Consider the following 18485-nt stretch of genomic DNA (forward strand, 5'->3'; position numbering starts at 1 on the left):
AGAAATTGATTGCACAGAATACACAGGTTTTGGTCTTCCCAATATTTCCATATTCATTTTGCATTATAAACTATATACATTCATAATGAGAAAATATTAGCAAAAAAAATAGGAAGGTAAAACATGACAACAGATCAAGTTGTGTGAGTTGACAAGATTTTTATTATGTTATTGAAATCTAAGCAGATTACAAGATATTTTTGAATTTCCTCTTTAGGATCTGTTTTAGCAATGCTCCCCTGCCCCTGTGATCTCAGCACAGAGGATAATCAAGAATTCATCAACTTTGGAATGCAGATAACAGAACAGAACAGATTGAAAGAATGAGCGCTGGTTTCATTGATGGAAAACGTCAAAGGATTATGAGAAAAGCACTATAAATGGACAGAGGGCTGCTGCATGGAATTACAGTCCACAAATTGAATTTCAGATCTATTGCTTGCACTACAGTATGTTACTCATTACAAACATCAAAACATATTTTCTTTAAAATATTTTACATATTTATATTTTATTACAGTAAACCTAGGACTTCAGTTACTTGCAGAAAAATGCATGGCAATAGAAAGCAAAGGCAGCCCAAGTCCTCAAATTATGATTTAACTAAGTGCTAACACAAGAAAATGTAAATGTTGCTGTAATGAGAAATAATTCATTATGCTAATGGAACAGCAAGTGCTAACTTTACTGTTCACTGCCTGCCGTGCATTTTATCTTTAATTATATGTAAATAAAATAGACTCCTAATATCGCAAAAAACAAAGGCTTGTCTGCAAACATTAAACATGAACTAGTTCTACACAGGATCATACAATTGACAGAATGACTGACCTGTGTTGTATGTGTCTACTCTTTGAAAGAGCTGATTAGTTCCACTCCCCTGCTCATTCCCTATTGCCCTGCAATTTTTTCCTTTGCTAGTTGTTCAAAAAACAAAACACTACATACAAAGTTTTACAGTGGCTAAGTACATTTTCATTTTAAATGTATGTTTAATAACTGCATTAATTTCAATTTCTATACTTCCAGCTGCAAGGGTCTCTTCAGTTCAACTGCATAGACCATTACTGATAAAACACCATAATTTTTTAAATGCCATTTATTTGTTCCATGCCAGGAAACTGAAGTATAAACAAGACAAATCTGAATTTACATTTATTCAACAGCAAGTTTATTTCACTGTTGTAACTGACATTGGTTGTGTGTGTGCATATATATTATATATATATGATATAAAGGAAGTATTCATTTAGTGACTTTCCATTGTTGTGCTGTGGCAGAACAGTGTGTTTCTAATACCATGCTGAATAAACTGATACAAGAATTCTGCAATAATTTGTCTGGCATGCATAACAGGAAAGTATTATTTTAAAGAGGCCAGGCTGACATGCCGATTTTTCTTCTGAAGCCAGGAAAAGTAAAGCATTTCACAAAAACAAAAACAATGGGCTTTTCATCAAATATCTACTTTGAGCAATTTAGTGAAAATGATGCATGAAAAAGTTAGGAGAGTGACTGCAGAGCAACTGCATTGTTCCCTTAACTGTAAAGTGCAGTGGCACTGCTTGTGCAAAGTTCTCAGGGTCCAACAAAAATCAATTTTAGAGCAGAAAAAATATTAAACATTCACATCAGTATGAGTGTTTGTTCTTGTGGTTTCATATTTGAAACTGAAAACTTTTACATTGGCAAAAATCATTGTTCATAGGGCATCTGATAGTGCCCTCTGTCTACTCAGTAAAGCAGACAATATTTACTCATACTTTAGACAGTCAAAAATGTAAACAATGTTCAGCGTCCTGTATATGGAAATTAAAAGCATCATTCTGCAACTTGCAATGAAAGATTCAATGTTGTAATTACACATACACACAACAATCACCATCTGACATGCAACAGCATTTATAGCTTGGCTAAGGAAAATAAAGGAGCCAGGGCGTACTGGAGAAGAGGCATCGTTCCATCACTTACCAGAAGATCTCGTATTTGATTACTTTGTTCAACTTAAACTCAAGGAATTTAACCAAGCACTAGACCCCAAATCACTACCTCTACCTTTTTTAAAATAAATGTTTGACTTAAACATAAAAGTTGCAATACATCACCACCTTATTGATTTTGGTTTATTTTTGAAGATTTTATACCAATTCTCTGGTTGGATCTTTGTTTTAAGGTTTGTGTATTTTAATATTTACTTTAGGGCATTTATTAAAACAATGATAATCTTGTAACATGAAAGTAGCACAATATCTCAACCCACAACAACTTCACGTTGCTATGTTGAAAGCTCAATTTGGATTTCAGATTTGCTGTAGACAGTATTGAAAATCCTGACTATGTATTCAAATGAAAGTGAATGTTCACACTCTTCCTGACAGGGTTAAGGCATTTGTTAATTCATAGAAACAGGTCTCATTAAAAGGTAAAATTGCATACTACCCCACTGGCACTCAGGTTATGAGCACAATAAACTTTACAGTGGTCCACAGAAGCCTCTCAGTAAATAGATTATTAGCACCCTCAGACTTAACTGATACTTTTGAACAGCATGGTCTCAACACAAACAACTCATTCTACCGAGATAAACTGAATTCAACAAGAGTTTGATCAAAAATATTCCTGAACGGGTTTCCCTGCAGTATCAAATTTTGGAAAATGCCTCTGTTTATTACCCAAGGATAATAATTATGCATAAGCCTTGCATTCTGTAACACTTTAAATTCCCTTTTGGGTAGGTTTTTCAAAGCCCTTGCATATCCTGGCCATTAATATGGGGGTTGGATGTTAAAATACACGATATGATGTGTAATAAATCCAGCCTATGCAAAGCAAATGATCATTACAATTCATAGTCAAATCTGTATTCATGCGACATGTAAATCCTTCGGAAAATGAGAGCAGCCAGTGCTAATGTGAGGACGACAATTAGGACAGTGGATCCTATTTGATTGGTATTAGCTGGTCGACGAACTTGAGTGTACGACGGTGAAACTGGACGCCTCGCCTGTTGCTGCTGCTGAGCACGTCGTTGCTGCTGAGTACGCCGCTGTCTAGGACTTAAACTTGTAGTATTGGGTCTGCTCTGTGGAGATTCTTGAGTCCCAGTGCGAGCATCATCTCCATCAGTCTATAAAAGATCAAAACCATTTTAAGGCAGCTTTCAGGATACCCAATCTATATGATCAGACAAACAAAGAAAACAATGCATTGAGCAAGGAACTCGTACTATATTTTACCATTTCCTTCTCTCTCTCTCCTCAAGAGGAAGTTACAAAGCTCCATAGATGGCATATGGATGAATCATTGCTGAATTCTCGACCATTAAGCCATTTAGTCCAACCAGTTCATGCAAGTCTCTGCCAGTCCTTCCTTACTTAACTAAAAGCATCCTCTGTTCTCTGCTCTCTCATATGCTTACCTAATCAGCCCTTAAGTGCATCTATACTACTCACCTCAACTACTGTGGCAGCAAATTCTACACTCACTTGGTAAATTTCTAAATTTTCTATTTGATTTCTTGGTGACTATCCTATATTGATGGCCTCGACAATTTTGCTCTTTCCCAAAAGCTAAAACAATGCTAACTATCAAAACCTGTCAATGTTAAACACTTCTATTAGGTCACACCTCATCCTTTGCGTTTCAAAAAAAAAAGAGATCTAGACTTGTCACCCTTATAACCTCACAATCCCTGTATCGGCCTTGTAAATCCTTTTTGCATTTTCTCCAGTGCCTTTATTCCCCTTTTAGGGTACAGTAACCAGAATTTTTCTACATTACATCAAATGCAGTACAACCAAAATTTGATACAAGATTCAATGCAAGTTTGGATTATGGGGCAAATTTTCCCGTTCTACCCGCCATGGGAATCGTAGCGGGCGAGGGGGGGCAGGCCATGGAAAGGTCTGTTGAACTCGGGCGGGATTTTCCGGTTTCGGGGCGAGCGCGGACAAAAAATCCCATCCAATGCCTCTATTTTCCAGCGTTCTCTATTTTTTAACGTTATCACTAATAAATCCGAGTACATGCTTTGCCTTTTCATGGTCCCATTAACTGGTGTTGCTACTTCTAACGATGTATTGGTGCTCAGATGCCTATCAAGACTCTTATTTCCCAAGCAATACAAGACCTCATTTTCCCTTACCAAAATTTAAGACCCCTCACTGAGCTATGGTGAAGTTTATCACATGTCCCAGCATCAGATAACTCATTTCACAATAAAGGAGGCAAAAAGTGACAACTGAACAATCTATAACAGACATTATAGTGAGAATGAATCAACCAAGGAATACAGATAACATTAATATGAATGGTGCCTCATTTGACTTGTACAAATAGTGAGACACAATTAATTGTTTTTTTGAGGGAGGAGCAAGTTTTGCTTTGCAGACTACTCGCCCCCCCCCCCCCCCCCCCACCCTCACTATAACACGTTCTTTTTGATACCTTACATTACCCAATTGTGAAGGGACAAAATTGATCAAATTAGAAAGCAAACACAAGAGCTTAATTTCCTGACATCAGTTGTTGATTCAGTTTAGCTTTCCTTCTCTTTCTCTGAAGGTGAGCAGATGGACCAATGTTACTAGATTTGTTTTTGCTAAAACAATCTCTAGTCTTTGTCATTTCTGAACCACAGCTTATCCTGGATTTTGACCACAATTTATCTGCAAATTCCAGCTGAAGCATCCTACCACCCAAACTATCTTGGCTGAGCTCCAAGCTAGTCTTTCATAACAGATGAGTGTTACGTAAACACTCAATCCACTAAACAATTACAGCATACCAATAGTGGAGAACTTAAAACATTTTATACACCAATTTAAATGAATGGACTAAATTCATTTTTAAAAAAGGCAAGTATTCCCATTCTGTCCAAATTCATAACATTAGAACTATAAACCATGAAAATGAGTGGTTTATGAGCCTGGTTAAGATTTTTTTTAAGTTAAAGCTGCATTTGTTTGATTCATAAACAAGCTATATGATTATATAAAACTAAAAGATATTTTAAAGGAATTCATCCAGATAAAACAGTTTGGAAATTCAATGCAGCAGTCACTTAAATAATTTATTGAACAGGCTGATTTTAACTGTTACTCCAAAAAGCACAACGACTGAGCTAGGCAACTTGACATGACCAAAGAACATCAAGTGTTAACCTAGCATAGACCAGAGAACGTCAAATATATTCTTCTGTAGTAGATGCGGCCTGCACAGGATATGACAGCTGCTTCTGAATTAGCTGTAATCCTTTAGCCAGTATATAGACACTTGGATGAGAACTTATACATTCAAAGTAGTTATGCAAGTTACTAACATGTAATTAAAGTCTAAGGCTACTGCAGTCAATATTCAGACCACAGGATTGCAGACTGATCTAGAGAAAGACAAATGGAGCCCCAATTAAAAGCAGTAGAGAGAGAGAGATCAGGATCACACCTGTGGATAGGAGAGAGGTATTTTTGCTCAAATGGTGACTTGATATGAAGTTGGCCACCACACTGTAAAGAGCAGCAAATGCAGCATACTAGATTCCGAATGTACATCGAAATGCTGCCTTCCACAAAGAGAGAACGTGCAGCCTGGATGATGTGGCCTGGGAGGGAGTAAATGGACAAGTGATGCAGTGGTGGCAGAAAAAAAACACTAATCCAGGTATTTTACAACGTGCAAGGATATATTGGAAGAGCAGTTCCTTTGGAAAGCGGAGGGGGAGAAGGGAGGAGCATGCCTGGTGATAAGATCATACTGCAGGTGACACAATATGATTGGGCAAATGTAAAGGTTGGTGATGGTATAAGGTGAAGGCAAGAAGTGTCCTTCTGATGAAGGAGAAGAGGAGTTAAGAGCAGAGGCTTGGGAAACATGTTGGTCAAGAATACTGTTTCCCACTATGGAGGTAAAACTTCAGCTAAAAAAATGACAACCATGACATTTCAAAAGCTGTGTACAAAGTGGAATCAGAGAACGTGAAACAGAGACAAGAATGATATCTAGGCAGAAGACAAGTCAGTGGGCTTGTGATAAATATTACATAATGCATATCAAGCACTGAAAAGTTCAGAATGGGAAGGAAAAAAAGAAATCAAGAAAACGGACCACGTAAAAAAGGTAATAGATGGATCGAATTTAGGAATGCCGAATGAAAAGGGAGGGAGGGAGACAGAACGTGGGAAACTATAGGCTATTTGGTCTAACATTTGTCATAGAGAAAACGTTAGAAGCTATTATTAAAGAAGTTACACCAGGGCACTTGGACATGTTCAAGATATTCAGGCAGAATCAACCTGGTTTTGAGAAAGGAAAATCATGTTAAACCAACTTATTGGAGTTCTTTGAGGAACCAACCTGTGCTGTGGATAAAGAGGAACCAGTGGATATACTGTACTTTAGATTTCTAGAAGGCATTTGAAAAAGTGCTACATCAAAGATTATTGTAGGAAATAAAAATAGGGGGTAACATACTATCATGGCTAGATGATTGACTGACAAATGGGAAGCAAAGAGTAGGCAAAAAGAGATCTTTTTTAGGTTGGCAAATGTCACGATTGGTGTGCCACAAAGATCAGTGCTGGGACCTCAAATTTTTACATTTTATATAAATGACTTGGGTGAAGGGATCAAAGGGATGGGAGTCAAATTTGCTTACGACACAAAGTTAGGTGGGAAAGTAAGTTTGTGAAGAAGGCATGAGGCTACAAAAAGATATAGATAGGTTAAGTGAGTGGACAAAAATCTGGCAAATGGACTATAATTTGGGAAAATTTGAAATTGTCCATTTTGGCAGGAAGAATAAAAAAAACTATCAAAATGGTGAAAGATTGCAGAGCTCTTGAGGTGTAGAGGGATCTGGCTGTCCTAGTGCATGAATCACCAAAGGTTAGTATTCAGGTACAGCAAACAATTAGGAAAGCTAATAGAATGTTATCATTTATTGAAGAATTGAATACAAAAGTGGGGAGGTTATGCTTCAGTTATACAGGACACTAATGAAACCACATTTGAGGTACTGTGCACAGTATAGGGCACCTTATTTAAGGAAAGATGTACATGCAGTGGAAATTGTTCAGAGAAAGTTTATCAGATTAATACCTGGAATGGGTGGGCTGTCTTATGAGGCAAGGATCAACAGGCTAGGATTGTATCCACTGGAATTGAGAAGAGCAAGAGGTGACTTGATTGAAACATAGGATCCTGAAGGGGCTTGGCAGGGTGGGTGTGGAGAGGAGGCTTCCTTGTGGGAGAATCTAGAACTAGGGGTGACTGTTTAAAAATAGGGGGTCGACCATTCATAACAGATGAGATGAAATTGTCATTCAGAGGGTCGTGAGTCTTTGGAACTCTCTTCCAGAGTCTTTGAATATTTTTAAGGCAGAGATGGAGAGATGCGTGGTAAGAGGGTGATAGTAAACCCAAATCTGCTTCTGATAACATATCAGATCAGCCATGAGCATATTGAATGTCAGAGCAGACTCAAGGGGCTGAATGGTCTACTCCTTTTCCACATATTTGGGGAAATCGGAGCAATAACAGAGGAGCATCAACAATTATCTATACAGATAAAGTGAAAGTCAGTTTGGAGTTTCAGCCAAATATAGATCCTTGAACCAAAGAACCTCTTATGATGGAAGTGTTAGACATGAGAATGGAAAACTACCAGAGACCTAGAGTCAAGTCAGTAAAGGGCCTTACAGAAAAGATGAAACCAGAGCGAAGCATCTAGGTAGACATTGAAGACATGAAAACAATTGTGTCCTCTCCTATAAATTTAAATTTACAGTACAGCTTTGTTAATTTAACATTTTTTCAACTTGGAAATGCATAAAAGTAAGTTCAATCCATAATGATCAGACATGTATGAGCAATGCTATTTAGAGAAGCGTCAAACAGTGTTTGACCCGAATTGGCATTGTGTCAGTTTCATTAGGTAAACTCTACAGAAAATTTAAGATAAGCCAGACTCAATGAAACAGCATCTATTTGTCATTATATACATGGCAAACCAATCATTTCTGAAATTCCTTCCAGGACAAAGATCAATTAAAAACATTTCAATCCGAATCAATTCAGATCATATAGGAACAACTCAATGAAGCATGTAAATGTATAAATTGTTGAAGGTGGGTGTCAGGAAATTTATCTTGGTGCACTCAACTATGAAATAATTTCCCCACACCAGACGCAAGATCTATATTTTATACATCTATCCATTCCTGGTTTCTCTCATCTCCACATTCAAAATAATGGAGAGACTTTAGCAATGCTCCAATCCAATACGAAATTCCTGAATCATAAAGATATGCAAAACATGACATGTTGCATCAATTTATCACAGAATCCCTACAGTGTAGGAGGAGGCCATTCAGCCCATCGAGTGCACCAACCACAATCCCTCTCCAGCCCCTATCCCCGTAGCCCATGTATCTACCCTGCTAGTCCCCCAACACTAAATGGCAATTTAGCATGGCCAATCAACCTGACCCACACATCTTTGGCGTGTGGGAGGAAACCGGAGCACCCGGAGGAAACCCACGCATACAAGGGGAGAATGTGCAAACTCCACACAGACAGTGATTCAAGCTGGGAATCGAACCGGGGTCCCTGGCACTGTGGGGCAACAGTGCTAACCACTGTGCCACCATGCTAATCTTATTAGTTTAGCTTAAAAAAAATCAACATTTTACACTCTGGTTCCAAAGACTGGATTAGCACCCCTCCAGGAGGGGTGCAAAATTAATCTAAACAAATGGCAGCTAAAGGGTGAAAAGAAGTTATTGCTGAGACAGTATCTGGGTATTTGAATGTGAATATAAATGTTACCGTGTTACTACATTGACATTTGTAGACAGATTAGGATTAAGCGAACATGAAGTTTTTTATTCTTGTCCTCAGCTCATCAGCTAAATAGAAATATCTCATGGATTATTAGTCTCCAAGAAAATAGATCTGTTCAATGAAAATTTGCAAGGTTATAAAGATAGGAGGCAATTATTACACACCTCTCTCATATCTTCAGTTTCTGCATTGATTTGAGTGATTGGAAGCTGGTCGGCTACTTGAGTTTCTTGGTTTGCATTTTTTATAAGCTTTGATGCTGGAGAAGTTTCAGCAGCAGCAGTATTTGCAGAACTCGTCTCAGCCTATTGAAAAGTAAATGATGCAATTATAAACCTGAAAGGCAGTTAGCTTGGCTCGATTATTGGTAACTTACTTGTCTCGGAATCAGGAGTTATGATCCTAACTGCATCACACAGTATATCATCTCGTACCATCTTTCAAATGAGACCATAAACCGAGACCTGCCTGCCCATCAAACATGAAAAGCCAATCTTGGCCTTGGCTAACATTTCCCCCTCAATTAACACTTAAGGACAGGAGGGGGGATTAATTTAAGCAACCCTGATTTCTCCTCTCACCACCCATCTGTAAAGAGAAAAGGTATTTTGTTTTTAATTTCCCCCTTTGTGTGGGGTAGGATCTTTCTCCAACCATTGTTTTGGCGTGATCCAATTTTGATTAAGAGCCCCACAGCAAACTCGAGAGGTGGTAAATTCAGAGGGTAATTTATTTGCAACACAAACGCAGGATGATGGCGGTGGTGTTGCTACATAGCCCCTGAGGGATAGAGATAGAAACAGGTAAAGGGCATAGACAACAGAATAAATATTGTTTCATGCGAGTCCAGAATTAAAATCTCTCACTGTATTCTTTCAGTCGGCAGGCTGAACTGATCCAGGATAATCACACTTCCAATAGAGATGACCTCCATGATGAGATGGGCAGAGGGATTAATTAATCTTGTTGTCATTGGTATATAAGTTGCAGTAAAAAATGTGCAAATGGGGGCCAGGTATTCACCTGAACTAAGCCCTTGTTATGAGCTGCTGTTTGGTTGATAGAAAATGGCAGTCAGAGCTGTGCAGCTCCAGATGGCAATATTGCAGATTCCAGCTGCTTTTTCTTTGGTGGGCAAGTGACTCCCACCTCTCCACTGTGGCTTAGTCTACATTCTTGAGATTGGTAATGTCACCATCAATAATTTCAAGAGAGGTTTCGGGGGGGGGCCTTCATCCCATCAGACTGGCCACCTCCATTGGCCAGGTCTTGGCCTTAGAAATGCAAATGGTCATGGCACCATTCCTTTGGATTGGTCTCTGCAGTCGCAGAGGTCATTTGTGTCCCATCATAGATAACAGGCTGGCAGCTGTGCTGAATGCCAAAAAGTTATTTTTGTTTGTGTCGTTGCCAGTCATGGCTTCAGCCCAGTTCCCCATTCCCATCAGGAAATTGTGACATTCTTGAGGGATGTGTGGGTTCTACTGCAAGCTCATCCCGAATTTTAACACAGTAGCCATCCTGCTGACAAGACCTACTACACAAAAAAAAAAGCAAAAGTATAGATTGAGGAACGCCAGACAGCTTTTGAAAAGCTGAAGGCCGTTTTAATAGGTGCATCTGTGCTAGCAGCCCAGATTTCAACGAAGCATTTAAAGTAGCCATTGATGTGAGACACACATCTGGGTGCAGGGTGAGAGCTGTTCTACAGAACAAAGAATCCGGAATAGAGACACCAATCAGGTACATCTCTAAAAAGGCCAGTAAGCATCAGAAATGGTATTCTACAGTAGAGAGGAAAACCCTTGGGTTGTTGCTCTCAAACGCTGAGATACCTGTCCAAAATGGGTACACTGTCTATGTTGGCCACAATCCATTAACTATTGTGGAACAGTTTAAAACCCAAAATACTAAGCTACTCCATTTGAGTTTGTTCCTCCAACCATACCGCTTAAAAATCACCTGCATTCCTGGGAAATAAATGTGATTGCAGACACCTTGTCCAGAACTTAAAGAAGCCTAGCTAGGACTGAGGAGAGATAAAATTGACCATTGCTAAGAGAATGAACGGGTGCGAGAGAGAGTATTTTCCTTTTAAAAGTTTTTTTTCCTTTTTAGATTAAATGAGAATGAATCTTATTTCATTCCCCAAGGAAGGGAAGTGATATCTAAATCAGATCTCTAAAGGTTGCCACTCAAGTGGATAGAACTGTGAAGAAGGCCTATAGTGAGTTAGCTTTTATTAACAGGGGGTTGGAGTTTAAGAGCCATGGGGTTATGCTGCAACTGTATAGGACCTTGGTGAGACCACATTTGGAATATTGTGTGCAGTTCTGGTCACCTCACTATAAGAAGGATGTGGAAGCGCTGGAAAGAGTGCAGAGGAGATTTACCAGGATGCTGCCTGGTTTGGAGGGTAGGTCTTATGAGGAAAGGTTGAGGGAGCTAGGGCTGTTCTCTCTGGAGTGGAGGAGGCTGAGGGGAGACTTAATAGAGGTTTATAAAATGATGAAGGGGATAGATAGAGTGAACGTTCAAAGACTATTTCCTCGGGTGGATGGAGCTATTACAAGGGGGCATAACTATAGGGTTCGTGGTGGGAGATATAGGAATGATATCAGAGGTAGGTTCTTTACGCAGAGAGTGGTTGGGGTGTGGAATGGACTGCCTGAGTGATAGTGAAGTCAGACACTTTAGGAACATTTAAGCGGTTATTGGATAGGCACATGGAGCGCACCAGGATGATAGGGAGTGGGATAGCTTGATCTTGGTTTCAGATAAAGCTCGGCACAACATTGTGGGCCGAAGGGCCTGTTCTGTGCTGTACTGTTCTATATGATGGAGAAAAATCCTGGAATTATACATGGAAATCTTGGACTTTTGAGCTTTATATTTTTAAAAAGGACACAGACCCCAAAGATAGCTGAGAATGTACGACTAGCCACTAAGGGGAATTGCAGGATTTTTCTCTAAGGCACAATGGAACCCCTCTCTGTGGTTCCAGACAAGGTCATTTTGAAAGAATCCAAAGACTGACCACCATCTCTGGTAGAGAGAAAAGAACATAAAGGCAATCTCATCCAAAGACCCTGGATGTTTGGATAGTGGACTCCAGTTCAAATACACAAATACAGGGGTTAAAAGCTAGCTGAGGGAGCTGCCCAGAGTCTGCCTGTGTGCTGTAAGAAAAGCAGCTGCAGGTTTGCCACCATGAAGGTGATGCAGTGACCGAGACAGGGCTCCTGCAGAATGGCCAACTTTTGCAGGAACATCTAGGACTCTGACTGCGAAAGTTAATCAGCCAGCAGAAGGATCACAGCTGGGGAAAAAAACTGAAATCTCTCGACCAACTACAGAACACCTGAACCAAAGAATCAACTACTGGAATCAATCTGCATCAGCCACAATGTAACATCTACTCCTCAACTCGAGAACCGTTCCACATACCTTATTTATATTTACTTACTATTGGACTCAATTCTTACCTCTAATCTGTAAGAATGTAGTTGCATGTGTTTTACCATTTCTGCTTACTTGTTTGAAAATTAGTAAACTTACTCTACTAAATCTTAATTCAAGAAAGCCTGGTTAAATTGGCTCCTTTTTAAATACAATTTCCAGGTCTGGAAAAGGGATCCAAGGGAAAGGGAACTTGTTGGATTAAACCTTTGTTGCTACCAGCAGAGGGTGGTTTGAATAAAGACATGGATCCATTCATCCCTCCTCACCCAGGTTTTTACAATTTGGGGGTAACCCAACTGGATGGTGACAAAGCCAGGGGTTGCGCCCAGATCAACAACTTTTGGGGAATCACACTGCTGATTGTAACAGCACTAAGATAATAATTTAGTGCAAGTAAATCCATTCCTTCACCACTACTGATTAATTACTGTAGAACAGTACAAAGTAAAGTATAACTTACAATGTCATTAAGCTTTCCAAGAACATGCAAGCCATTCACTCTTTTGGTTTATAAAGGAAAATAGATGGGCTCAACTAACAATGCACACAAAAATATACAAATATTTTGCACAATTTATAAAAACCAACATACCTTAAAACTGATTTGTTTTGCTAATTCTTTTGCCTCCACATCAGCCAAACTTGGAATGCTACTTGCTGTGCATGGAAGCAGGGCCGTCCTCATGCGAGAACCACAATTTTCACAGTTAAAATCTTGTGACCTGAAGTATAAAAACATTTTAAATTTGTGATATGCTTATTAATCTTGTGTCTATGAGGGCTTAAATTCTGCTGCTTAGAACATAGAACATAGAAAAACTACAGCACAAACAGGCCCTTCGGCCCACAAGTTGTGCCGAAACACATCCCTACCTTCTAGACCCACCTATAACCCTCCATCCTATTAAGCTCCATGTACTCATCCAGGAGTCTCTTAAAAGACCCTATTGAGTTTGCCTCCACCACCACTGACGGCAGCCGATTCCACTCGCCCACCACCCTGTGTGTGAAAAACGTACCCCTAACATCTCCCCTGTACCTACCCCCCAGCACCTTAAACCTGTGTCCTCTCGTAGCAGACATTTCCACCCTGGGAAAAAGCCTGAGTCCACCCGATCTATGCCTCCCAACATCTTATATACCTCTATTAGGTCTCCTCTCATCCTACGTCTCTCCAAGGAGAAAAGACCAAGCTCCCTCAGCCTTATATAGCTGCATCATTATCCCCGGACTCCTAAACTCAATCCCTCGATTGATAAAGGCCAGCATACCATACGCCTTCTTAACCACCTCCTCCACCTGCGGGGCCGATTTTAGAGTCCTATGGACCCGGACCCCAAGGTCCTTCTGATCCTCTACAGTACTAAGAGTCTTTCCCTTTATATTGTACTCCTTCATCCCATTTGACCTACCAAAATGGACCACGACGCATTTATCTGGGTTGAAGTCCATCTGTCACTTGTCCGCCCAGTCTTATAAGTAGCTTAATAAGTAGCAGCCAATTCCTTTGACCATTATGATAATGATATAGATGTTAAGCAAAGCGGTGCGAGTTAATACATTTTTGTTCAAAATTATCTACAATAACTCTGGTATATAGCTTGTCCAGTCCCACTGTTGAATTAGCTTAGTTAAATCGAAATCCAACTCAGGTAATTTGACACTCTGGAATCTCTTAGCCCCATGCTCCTTGCATTGCATATTATGCAGGATTAAGCATTGTTCTGTATTACAGGCTTTGAAAATTGTCTCATTTTTTGGGAGAGGAAAGAGGATGGGAAGGGCAGGGAAGCACATTGGGCTGCACGGTGGCACAGTGGCTAGCACTGCTGCCTCTCAGCGCCAGGGACCTGGGTTCGATTCCTGGCTTGAGTCACTGTCTGTGTGGAGTTTGCATGTTCTCCCTGTGTCCGCGTGGGTTTCCTCTGGATGCTCCGGTTTCCTCCACAGTCTGAAAGACGTGCTGGTTAGGTGTATTGACCCGAACAGTGCTGGAGTGTGGTGACTAGGGGAATTTCACAGTAACTTGACTGCAGTGTTAATGTAAGCCTTACTTGTGACTAATAAACTTTTTCTTACAACATAATTTCCCCCAAAAACAATAACCCTTTTGCTTAAATATTGTAAATAGATAAAATAAAATCTTACTTTTTGGCTAGTGCTTTCCTCTCATCAGGAGTGTAATCCAGAGAACCAATGGCTCCTTCTCCCTTTGTTGGCATGAACCCAATAATGGCCAACAATGCTGTCCGTACTAAGAATAAATGCAATATCATGATTTAAAATATTTCCTTTGTAACTGTATATTCATTTCCCACTTTCCCTCGTGTCCATTTCTGCACTATACATCATAACAGCCATGAGGTTAGACAACTAAGTGAAAAGCTCCATTATGAAATTAAGAAACGCACAGCTGCAGTTTGGCTTGACCTAAGCTCCTGTACCCAAGGGTGGAGTGAGGAGAGGAAAATCGGCTCGATACCCATTCAAAATCTTCCCACTGTAGCACAGTTAAAGTTATAAACTGAGAAATTATAGATGTAATTCTTCATGTATCACTCCATATAGATTGCACTAGGATTAAAACTGTTACCCAACATTAAAAAAAATAAAGTCATCATAGTCCCAGATGATCATAGGCTGCTCTCCCCTCTGAGGGGGAGAACTGACTGGTGGTGATTTAACCTGAGGATCACCACACCTCAGGCGAGGGGCAAGGTTGAGCAGGCAGGCCTTTATGAATAACCTCAGCTGGTATGGGAATTGAACCTGTGCTGTTGGCGTCGCTCTGCATCACTAACCAGCCCTCCAGCCAACTGAGCTAAATCGACTCCTATGTACCCCGCATTAATCAACAACACCACCATTTCTAGTGATCAATCATGACAGCCATGGCTCAGTTGATAACATATTCTCTTCCAAATCACAAGGTTCCAGATTTAAGTCCCATTCCCCGGGCTTGAACACAAAATTTAAGGGTGACACTAGAGTAGTACTGAGGGAGTGCCTGCTTGTGGACCTATTTCGAAGAGGAGCAGTATTCTCAGTGTCCTGTCCAATATTCATCACTCTACCAAAAAAATAGATTATCTGGTCATTTCTACATTGCTGCTTGTGGGAGTTTGCCGAGTGCAAATTAACTGCCCCATTTCTTACATTGCAACAATGACTACACATCAAAAGCACTCCATTGCTGAGAGGCACTTTGAGACATCAGGTGGCCATGCAAAGCACTATATAAATGCAAGTTGTTTTTTGTGAATGCGACAGTTGTTGACGATGGTTTAGGTTTATGACCTGAATTCTGGGTGATACTCACTGCTCCAGGATGGTTGCCAGGTTTCAGGATGATGTCCAGAAATGCTCAAACATATCTTTTTTCCCACTTCAAACCTTCCATTAGGCTGAAAGAAAAAGACCTGTTCAAGTAGCAATACTAAATAGTAAACTTTTGGCAAAGAGATTGCTGGGTGTGAATCATAGAATTGCTACAGTGCAGAAGGAGGCCATTTGGCCCATCAAATCTGCACCAACAACAATCCCACCCAGGCCCCATCCCTGCAACCCCATGCATTCACCCTGCCAATCCCCCAACAATAAGGGTCAATTTAGTCAATCAACCCAGCCGGCATATCTTTGGACTGTGGAGGAAACCAGAGCACCCGGAGGAAACCCACGCAGACAAGGGGAGAACGTGTAAGCTCCACGCAGTCACCCGAGACTGGAATTGAACCCGGGTCCCTGGTGCTGTGAGGCAGCAGTGCTAACCACATGAAATAACTGCTAATTCCCAAGTGCCTTCAATATATTCTAAATAATTGTATGTGAAATACCAAAATGTTTCAGATTACTTGCTTGTTCCAATTCTTAAAAAAAAAAGAATGTCTGGACAAAGCACACAAACTAAGCCGAGTCCCTCATATGCATCTCTTTATGGGAAAGCTAATCTTTGCACATCTTAAAATCTTTCCACATTGCATAAAATGACTGTCAACTAATAGTATGTACAGGATACCTGCTTCTGGGTCTTAGCCAACTATACTGTACAATCAGATCCTCGGAAGTATTCAGGAGTGTTCTAAATAACACTTTCCTTTCCTCTTAAAAGAAAAATGGGCAGGAAGAGAGAGAGAGAAAGAGCAAGACATGCTGTGGAAATAAAACTGGACTGTCTTCATTCAGTATCTGCCTGTGAAGTGCAATTGAGTGAAGAATAAACCACGCAAAAGACCAAATGTACCTGGGTACATTCTTGCTCCATTTCGCAATGATAATTTTGGATATCATGAGAAATGAGTTTTAAATGAAAGCTTGTAAACTCTCAAAGCTATTCTTAGCAATGACGTTCATGCAACATACTAGTGCATAAAAAAGATCGGGAGGAACAATTAAACTGTTTCATGCAAGAGGAAAAGTGTTCTTTGGAGAAGGAAAATTGTTAAGCAGGAATAGATTTAACTTCCTTCCCCACTGTCTCTCATTTTAAAGCAAGAAAAAGAAACAAAATTCAACTTCTCTGCCCTCATTAAAAAAAGGTTATCAGATTGCTAAATGATATTTTGACAAAAATAAGTTGTCTGGTTTTCTCGGTTCATATTGCCATCAACCAAGTCTAAAGGTTATGGAATCAAGCATCACATAACAACTTGTATTCATAAGTGATACTGAGACAGATTAGCTATGATTGTATGAATGGTGGTGCAGGTTTGAAGGGCCATTCGGTATACCCCTGCCCCAATTCCTATGTTTTTATAATCTACATCACCATCAGTGCAGTAATGACATTGTTGGAGTTATCATCTTTGGGATGAAGCATTAAAAGGAGGTCCATGATACCTGCTCAACTGGATGTAAAAGATGCCATGGCACTGTCTGAAGGGGAACCAAGAGTTTGCCAAATGCCCTAGCAAATATTTATCCCTTGCCCAACAGCAGTAAAAAAAAACTGGCAGTGTATCATGCCTGTCCTTGTGGAGCATTGCTGTGAGCAACTGTCTGCCTTGTATATATACAACTTAGTTCAAAAGCAATCCAATGGCAGTGAAGCATGTTAAAACATCCCAAGATGTCATAATATGTTTGATAAATACAAGACTTAAGTTAGTATTTTCAGATATTGGGGAAAATGAGCAGAAATATAGATCAGCTCTTGTCTGCATTGCAACAGCACTGATTGAGAAAACAGCATAACACAAATAGGACAGATTAAGCTTATATCCTCAGGACTCCGGAAACTGAGGCTTTACTATTTAACCTCATCTATTGGTGAAAGACAGGACAAGGTGGATTATTATATAAACATCAGGGCTCTCGTTTACTAGACATGTGTGGAGGAAGTGTTAAAATATCATATGCACACACTACCACATTTCCTTATTATGTCCTGCTGAGCTACAGCACTTCCTCCCCCGCAACTAATGGCATTAAAAATAACAGTCTGCTTAAATTGAGTGTCAAAACTTACAAGTTCAAGGCGAAAAGCCTGTATGTGCCGCTCAATTGACAAGCGTCTAGCAGATTCGATGGTTGCTAATTTTGCATGTCAGCATCACCATCACATAACTCATTACAAATACTTAGTTCATGGTAATATTTTAGAGGCGATTTTTAGTTCTGGGTAGATTAAAGTTCAACAGTAGAAAATGGGATAAATGCAACTAAAGCAACTTGAAGACCATTACATTTAAAAGGCTGGGGCCAAGTTTGATCTAAGGTGTTAACAGCTAGAAAAGCAAGATCATAAAATAGCAGGTAGCTTACTTAGCTGGAGAATTGAAGGGGTAGGCCGTAATTTTACTGCCCTGCCATGAGAATCAGAGCGGCCGAGGGGCGGACCATGGAAAGGTCCGTTGACACCTCGGGCAGAATTTTACGATTTTGTGACGACAGAGGCCATAAAATCCCGCCTGAAGTGTCTACACTGCTCGCAAAGATTTGCAGCCCAGAGAGTGGTTTTGTTTTTGGAGTCAGAACTACAAGTAGTTTAAAAATTATTCAGTAAGCCCTGCAAGGCTATGGTGTTATGTTATGAAAGTGGGAGGAGCTTAAGAAAGTTCTAGAAATTCAGTGTGTGTTGGGAAGGGAGTGTGCTGCAGCAGGGGAAAAGGCCACACTGAAAAGGTGCTGTTGTTGGCAGGTTCCAGGCAGCAAAAGTGTTAGCTGGCTTGGTGTAATTGGGGCACAGG

The 18485-nt window shown here is 40.1% G+C and overlaps 1 protein-coding gene across 2 annotated transcripts in view; it reads right to left on the minus strand.

The window, feature by feature from the left end:
* Window positions 1-141: 141 nt before the first annotated feature.
* The window catches only part of ube2j1 (ubiquitin-conjugating enzyme E2, J1), a 36630-nt gene continuing 18286 nt past the window's right edge, over window positions 142-18485 (minus strand). The window contains exons 4-8 of one of the 2 annotated variants that reach the window (XM_078212485.1): window positions 15620-15704; window positions 14449-14554; window positions 12893-13022; window positions 9003-9143; window positions 142-3127 (exon numbers count right to left, since the gene is read on the minus strand). In XM_078212485.1, the coding sequence (XP_078068611.1) occupies window positions 2840-3127; window positions 9003-9143; window positions 12893-13022; window positions 14449-14554; window positions 15620-15704 (750 nt within the window). In that variant the 3' untranslated portion in view covers window positions 142-2839. The remainder of the gene's footprint in view (window positions 3128-9002; window positions 9144-12892; window positions 13023-14448; window positions 14555-15619; window positions 15705-18485) is intronic. The other variant, XM_078212486.1, reaches the window with a different exon arrangement.

The sequence above is a fragment of the Mustelus asterias genome, chromosome 5, assembly GCF_964213995.1.
Source record: "Mustelus asterias chromosome 5, sMusAst1.hap1.1, whole genome shotgun sequence".
Classification (NCBI taxonomy): Eukaryota; Metazoa; Chordata; class Chondrichthyes; order Carcharhiniformes; family Triakidae; genus Mustelus; species Mustelus asterias.